The sequence below is a fragment of the Spea bombifrons genome, chromosome 3 (assembly GCF_027358695.1).
Source record: "Spea bombifrons isolate aSpeBom1 chromosome 3, aSpeBom1.2.pri, whole genome shotgun sequence".
Taxonomy (NCBI): Eukaryota; Metazoa; Chordata; class Amphibia; order Anura; family Pelobatidae; genus Spea; species Spea bombifrons.
This window is the reverse complement of record NC_071089.1, coordinates 25,481,037-25,489,535: the sequence shown is the minus strand read 5'-3', so window position 1 is coordinate 25,489,535 and position 8,499 is coordinate 25,481,037. Positions and strand designations below refer to the sequence as shown.

Below are 8,499 nucleotides of genomic sequence, written 5' to 3'. Positions count from 1 at the left end.
AGTCATGTGTAATGGAAGTGTATGTGTATTTTTATGGGGAGGAGTTTGTAAAAGGCAGTATGTATGGGCAGTTGTGTGTATGGGCAGTTGTGTGTATGGGCAGTTGTGTGTAAGGGCAGTGTATGTGTATATGTGTGTTTATGGGCAGGTATTTGTAAAGCCAGCGTGTAAGGGCAGTCTATGTGTATATATGTGTTTATGGGCAGCTATGTGTAAAGGCAGCTATGTGTAAAGGCAGCATGTGTGGGCAGTCATGTGTAAGGGAAGTGTATGTGTATATGTGTCTTTATGGGTAGGTGTGTGTTAAGGCAGTGTCAAAAAAAAACAACCTTGGTAAAAAAAATAGTTGGGGATGGCACAATATTCAATTCTTACCTCAGGTACAAAAGGAGCCAGCTACAGCTCTGACTCAGGGAATTGAAAGGCAAACATTCCTGCCAACTCCAGTTTTAAGTGAAGGTCATAATGAGTTTAGCAAACTAAAAATAAACTGTACTATACATACCTGTTGCAATAAGTATGTTTTGGGAGAAGGTGTTTTGTTTTAACTGTAAGCTTTTGGTTTGTTCTTGTGGTAATAATAATAAATAATAATAATAATAATAGTGTTCATCTTTACATTATCTCACTAAATGAGGATTCTTGAGAAGCTTTACTGTCTAAGCAGCAGCAACTGGTGTTACTCTGTACAAACACGAGAGGGCGCTCTTAGACCGAGCTGGAAGTAGGAAGCCAAGGAAACAGGGGCTGCTCCAGCTAGCTGCTCGCAGACACTATCACCCGGCAGCTGGGCGCAATGAGGGCTGTAATCCAAAGGGTCACAAAGGCCAGTGTCGCAGGTAAGTGATGGGGGACATGTCGGTGTAACCAGACTGTTAATGTAACGGTAAACCCGTACAGTAAGTGTATGCCGCTGTAGCCCCGAACAGGCAGGCCCGCAGCTTCTCTCAGTAAGTGAGCGACCATACGTTTCAATACATTTATTTTAATTACTTTATGCGTGGAGCAGGCCCTAAATGATCTCATGCTGCGCGCTCAAAGGGTTAAGGCAAACGGACAATACCCCAGCACCGGTCATAGCAGTGCCAGCTTGTAGGACAGCTCGTGACAACCTTCGTGGAGGCCCACGTGAACTGCGGGAACCTGTGCAGCTGTCAGTGGGAGTGTAGTCTTCCTCATGTCTGCTGAGCCGGGTGTAGAGTGCAATGGGAACCAGCACATACACTGTTAATTGCGTCTTTCTCTCTATAAAGAGACACACACACACACACACACACACACACACACACACACACACACACACACACACACACACACACACACACACACACACACACACACACACACACACACACACACACACACACACACACACACACACACACACACACACACACACACACACACACACACACACACACACACACACACCCCGTTACGTATTTAACTGTTTCTATCACACGTGCCCTATTTCCACCAAGTTTTTAAACTACTAATATTGCCATATTGAATGTGACCGCTCCGCTGATCTCATTCACATCTCTCATGGTCTACATCATGGTCCCCAGCCCCCTTTCACATATAGACAGAGCATAAAGCTGTATGGATGCTGCTCATTTCCTCCACATATCGCAGCAGGTTATATACCAGTGGAAGCTGGCAGGCAGACCAAGCAGAGGACCTCTGGCACATCATGGCGGCCCGCTATTGGGGAGCCAGGCCTCCATAAGGCTTAAATGGTAAACAGATGGATTTAGTTTGCCTATAACAGAAAATCAGCCCATGAAAGCCAACGCAATACAAATGCCTGACAGATCTACAAACAGGGTAACCCATAGATGTGACAGTCCTCATCCAGACATACACAGGGACGTATTTGTTAGATTAAATAGAAAAACATGTCAACCATATGTTTTCACAGTGGGCGATGAACAGCTCAGCTCCATTGGACGAGGGATCTGCGTTTTGCTGGGTATTTCCGTGGAGGATACGCAAAGAGATGTAGATTATATGTAAGTGTTTTCTTGTTTCTCTATTGCATTGGATGGTTTCTCTCTGTGTGATCAGTTTGTTTAATGTGTGTACGTCAGTCATTACCTGTGCCTAAAAGACCCTACAGCTATCGTATGTACCTTAATGCATATAAAAGCTGCGCGCTCCCTATATATTTTTGTGTTCTGCAGAATCCTGTCATATGGATTTGCCCTCCCCGTTAACTGAAGTGCAGGCATCTCCCTATACGTGATATACGTACCCTCCTGTCGGCACCGGATCGGGGAAAGCTGTCATGTGTGGAAAGCACGCACATTGATCTCAACAGACGGACCTTCCTGACACTGGCTGCCCCAAGCATAGTTCTACGTAGATAAATCAATGAGATGACTTTCAAGAAACCTCGCACATTTAAATGATGCTTAATGCAGGTATTCATGGAAAAGAAGCTCACTGGGGTTGGCCTTTAATAATGTAAATGGAAGCCCATGAAACTACAGCTCCCCTGCAAACTCCCTCTTTAGTGAAAAAACCCAAATGGCCAAGCTCCTAACACACTCAGTGGCAAACTCTGTTTATTCTTAAGCTGGTCACAGCGTTTAATATAAGTATATTTAGAACTGAGTGTCGAGGTTCAAGTATATTATTTCCATTCCCAGTTATTTATAAAATGCTCACATACATAGATTTCTCTTTGTCAACGGAAATAGGATAATAACGGGTATAAAAATCAGCTACAGATAATGTGTAATGGTATGTAAAATATTCTGGATGTGCATATCGAAGACACAAAAACAGAGGTTGCTGAGACATAAAAAAAATATTTCTATGGCCTATATTATAATCATACCTGGGACTTTCTGGGCTTCGGCTACCCGGAGCCTTCCATTGCGGGACGCAGGGAGGACTGCCCACTGATGGCAGCGGGAAATCTCTGGGTCAAACCTGGAGAGTTCCCTGGTATGATTATAATCCATGGCATATATTCAAGACACTTGCAGCAATCAATATTTCCCAGTAGATGGCTCTAAAACACAGATGGCCTAAAAAGCCATGGATGTGAATGACCTTTATTCAACCAATGAATGGATTAGCCCTGAAGGCTCCCCACATTGCTTGGGCTCAGAGATCCATATGTAAAGGATTAATTGGACGAGGTATATAAATCCTGCTTTTCTGGGGTTTATTCACTAAAGAGAGTTGTGGTTTCAACTTTCTCACTTCACAGTGCCATATGAAGGGCCAACCCCAGTGAGCTTCTGCTCCAGGAAGAGCTTGCCTAGGCCTGTACAATGTATAATTAAATCAGTGAGGGTTCTATCACCCATTGAATTATACATTGTAGAATGCCTGCTAAGCCCTCCACTCTGGAGAAACTTCATCATGAATAGTGAAGTGAGGGAGCTGAAATCACAAATCTCCTGCAAACTCTCTTGACAGCTCTCCGTGTAGTGAATAAACCACTCTGTCTTTTAGTTAAGGTCTAGTGCAGGGGTGTCCAAGTTTTCTCTGCAGTGGGCCACTTCATCAGAAATGTATGTGTGGGTGGGCCGCACTCATTTTTCAACTGAGAGAAAATATGACACTTTAGCTTTAAAATGCATATTAATACAGGGTTAATTTGGCAAAATGCAGAAAGAAAAAAAAAACCACCGAAAATAATCATCCGCAGGGGCCCTGCCGCTTCCTTCTGTGTTGCTCAGCAGTGTCTCTTGCTCCGTTGAGGGGACGCAGGAACCCAGCGGAGTCACGTGAATGCGCGTCACCTCACGTGACTCCGCTCCGTTCCTGTTGCCCTGGGCAGGTTCAAGCAGACTGCGAGCAATGCAGATGGAGACAGCACCCCTGCGTAAGTCTGCGGCACCGGAAGATCTGCAGTTCAGGTAAGGGTGGGGGAGGGTGTATGAATGAGTATACGTGAATGAGGGAATGAATGTTTGTGATGAATGAATATGCATGTGATAGCATGGATGTGTAAGTAGGGGGGGCCAGGGCACAGGGAGGCTGTAGGTTATGTGCATGTATTGGCTGCTTGTTCATGATAGGAGTCTCATTGCTATGTTAAGTATATTAGGGCTGCTACAACTAATCGATAAAATCGATAATGAAAATCGTTTCCAACAGTTGCCACCTTTTATGACTTTTATTTGAAAAATCTTTTACTCATCTACAAAAGGAAGTAAAACAACTAGCGAAATAGATTCTACTATTTGTCCTGAGTTTCGAAATACCCAAAGTTTTTATGGTTTTTTACAGTTTTTTGTAAATTATAGGGCAATAAGTACAAGTAGCGTTTTATGATTTCCAAACCTTTTTTCTAAATCTGGTCATTCTGCCTCCATCTCCTCTGTGGAACATTTTTGAAGCCAGTTAACTAAATTTAACCCCATCAAACCATATATTTTTAAGAACTAGACACCCAGGGTATTTCAAATCCTGGTATTTTAACCCTTCCCATGCACTAATTATACAACCCCACTTTGTCAAACTTTGTAATAGTAATTAAAAAAAATAAAATTCTCCCAAATTGTAATTTAGTTATAAATATACAGGTCCTGGTATATGTCACTATCAAACAACACCCCAATATGTGTTCAGCAACATCTCCTGAGTATGGTGATAGCCCACATGCATAGGTTTGTCAGATTGTTTGGCTGGTAAAAGGCTACTTTTGGGACATGCGTAATTCAGGTTTTCAACAGACTTTTAGCATTTCGTCATTCTGCCTCTATCTCCTCTTTGGAACATCTTTGAAGCCGGCTACTTCAATTTACCCCATCAAACCATATATTTTACCAGGTATTTCAAATGCTGGTATTTTAACTCTTTTCATGCAAGATATTTTAGCACCAGCCTTTGCCAAAGTTTGTGGTGTTTTTTTTTTTCTTTCTTCACACAAATTGTACTTCAGAAATGAATTCATGGCTCCTGGTATACGTCACTATCAAACTGCCTCATGTCCTAAGTGGGCCATCTTTGAAGCTGGATAATTCAATTTACCCCATCAAACCATATATTTTTGAAAACAAGACACCCCAAGGTATTTCAAGTGCTGGTATTTTAATCCTTTTATGCATGAGGCCTTTGTGGTAGTATTTTTATTTTTTTTACACAAATTGTACTTCAGGAATGAATTCATAGCTCCTGGAATGCGTCACTATCAAACAACACCCCAATATGTGTTCAGCAACATCTGCTGAGTTCAGTGATACCCCACATGCATGGGTTTGTCGGGTTGTTTAGGATTTAAAATGCCACATTTTGGAAGTGCGCTTTTTTTCCATTTTGCTCAGTCTGTGTCTATACCCTGTCTTTGAGCCTGGCCACTCCAATTTACCCCATCATGTTTTATTAAATTAGCCACCCCTTGGGTATTTTTCTAACTTGCTGAACAGACATTCATGGTGGAGCAAGGCAAATGGTAATTAGGTAAAGAATGACTGAGTGTGTTGCAGCTGCAGTTCAATTTTGATAAATATAAAATAATGGACTTTGGGTGTAAACAACCCTAGGTGGGATATGTCATTGGTGCACTGTTCTGACAGTGACAATGGAACAGAGGGACTTGTGAATAATTATCCCTAATAACCTAAGGGTAAGCAGGCATTAAAGTGTTATACAAAGCGAGCAGGGTGCTGGGTTGTATAGCTAGAGGCGTTAATAGCAGGAACAGGAGGTTGTTTTGCCATGTTACACATCCTTGTGTATGTGTGGCATGTTTGGATGCCTAGCTATTGATTCAGCGAGTGATGTCTTCGTTATCTTTTTTGTTTCAGTTTGCAGGCCATTTAATACAACACTAAGGGCATACTTTGAAGGGTTTTAAAAAACTGAAATAATTGCATTTTTCTATTTTGTTTAACAACGTATTTTCATTTTCATAATATCCTTCATCCATGAGTGGCAGATTTGCCTGGCTCCTACCTGTTTGCGTCATTTACATTGTGCTGTAAGACTGTACCTCATTCTGACTCTTAAAAAAAAGATTATCTGTTGTATATACTTTTTTTTTATTGGTCCTTGCAGACCAATGGTTCCCCCTCGTTCCCTATCCATTTCCTGCCCTCAACCCCACTCTTTTGTCATTTATTCATTCATTCACTGTTTTGTGTATATCTCTTTAAAGTAAAAAAAATAATAATTACGCTACAAATTGCATAGACTTTGGTTATGATGAAATGCAATAAAAAGCAAAACTTTCTGAACATCATTTTTATATTGCTACAGGATCAGAAAAATTCTCAACCTCCGAATATTTGAGGATGAGAGTGGCAAGCCATGGAGTAAAAGTGTTATGGATAAACAGTATGAGGTTCTCTGTGTCAGCCAGTTCACATTACAGTGCATCCTGAAGGGCAACAAGCCAGATTATCACATGGCTATGCCTTCTGAGCAAGCTGAGCCTTTCTATAACGACTTCTTGCAGCAGATGAGGAAAGCCTATAAACCAGAATTTATCAAAGGTACGGGAGCACCTGTTTGATCGTTTGCTAATGAAGTCATGTTACTCATTGAGAATGTTTCCTCAGAGCCAAGTTAAAGGAGAAATGTCATTTTCCAGATTATCCCCTTTTTTCTTACACTTACATGCATAATGTCTATTATGGTTTTGCTTCCATTTCACTTAGGTGAACCCCCCCCCCCAAAAAAAAACCCAAACGTTTACTTCTTTACCCTATGGCATTTAGGATAATAGCTTTATGAAGGAAATGAATAGTGGTCAGAGGAAGCCTGATACCCTCTGGCCCAAGGGCAGAGAAAGCCAAGTGCCTCCAGTAACCAACATACACACATTTACACACTAACACACCCTTAGACATATAAACTTACACACATACACTCATCTCTCCTTCACACTGGACTGGCTCGGGGGACAATTACTTTCCCCTAAAGGTTGTAATCAATGTCTAATGCTAGAGGCTCCTGCACACTGCAATAACATTGGGTGGCTGGGGCAGCGTTGAAGAGTCCAGGTAGTGTGTTCTATCTGCTTGAACTGGCAGAAGAATGCAATATTCATTGAGGGATCATGGATAAACAAATACTATGCATTTCCTAGATGTCAGAAGTGGAAAGATTGAAATCAAAGTACGGTAACTTAAAAACAGAAGAGTAAAATGAACATCAGAGATATGTGATTTTCAGTGCTGCATTTAATCATAGTTTTATCTCAGATTTGTCAGCAATGCTTGCCTTTTAATCTTTCACATGCAATAATATTTATTGCACTGGGCAATTTACGGTGTTCTAAATCAAAGCAACGGTATTTATTATTGATTACTGTTCAACCTCCATATCTATGGATAATTAGGTAGGTTCTCTCTTAATTTTTGCTAATCAGTATTACATCTGTTCAAGCACATCTCTTTTTGGGATGGCATCTACTGCAGACTTCACATCATCTGAAATAATGTAAAATTAACTGGTCTGCAGAGTAAAGCTGAAGATGTGTTGATATGCTTCCTTACAATGCCAACCGTTTTGTTTGGTCATGCAACCCACTGTCAATGAAATCTAGATTTGCAATCATAAAATATCTGAAAAAAATAGGAAATATGCCTTTTTGAAATGATAAAGGTTTTAAGAAAAAACAGCATTGAGACCAGTGCATCCCCTTTGTATTGTCCTTTCTTGCTTGGCAAGGTCCATACTTCTACTAGAGGTTTAGGCTCTATGCTTTAGAATTATGCGGTGCCAAGTGTTTAGAATAGGCAGGGCAATCTGGTTTCAAGGCCGAGGGGCTGTCACCCTCTGGACTTGCTGCTCTAGCCCTACAGTAGTTGGCTTAGGTCAGAATATGCCACTGCAGAAGTATAGTCTGTGTGGCTAGTGAGACTGTAGATGAAGTTGAAAGGTATGTACCATAAAATCTCGGGTGTAATACGCTCCTGTATATAGTACACAGGTACAACTTTATCCTACATTTCTACTAAAAAAATTCAGTACATGTGAACAATACATGCATAGAACTTTAGCTTTACAGGTAGCTTCACATACTCACACTTACATATACTAACACTACATATACTAACACTTACATATACTACGCACTTACATTGTTGCATACAAGCTTATTCCATCTACATTAGTAGGCTCAGTAGGAGGCTCTTTCCTTGTGGTCCAGCAGCTGGTGGCAGGTCTGGTCTCCGGCTCCCTTGTTGTCCTCAGACGCTGCGTGCCGGGAAATGACTGATAGTGTTAAACACGGCCGCCAGAAAATCCCTCTCCACCAGCATTCCCTCAGTCTGTCATTTTCTGGCGCCCAGATGCAGCTATGGTTTAAACGTAAGTGTTTTCTTCCCAGTTATAAGTAATCGGGTACAAAACGCACCCCCTTTTCAGGACTCTCAAAAAGGGGGTAAAATATGCGTGTTATACACAAGGTTATTAGAAACCCTCTCAAGACTGTTCATAGTTAAATTATAATCATTTTAGCGGGTGTGAAATACATTCGCTGTTACACCTGTGCTTATGTTTGCAACCGCTACAAAGATGTAACGGGCACGT

General features: G+C 41.4%; 1 protein-coding gene across 1 annotated transcript in view; it reads left to right on the top strand.

Moving 5' to 3' along the window:
• The first annotated feature begins 707 nt into the window (after positions 1-707).
• The window catches only part of DTD1 (D-aminoacyl-tRNA deacylase 1), a 53,071-nt gene continuing 45,279 nt past the window's right edge, over positions 708-8,499 (top strand). Inside the window, exons 1-3 of the mRNA XM_053459149.1 lie at positions 708-839; positions 1,922-2,012; positions 6,220-6,455. Of these exons, the coding sequence (XP_053315124.1) occupies positions 797-839; positions 1,922-2,012; positions 6,220-6,455 (370 nt within the window). The 5' untranslated portion in view covers positions 708-796. The remainder of the gene's footprint in view (positions 840-1,921; positions 2,013-6,219; positions 6,456-8,499) is intronic.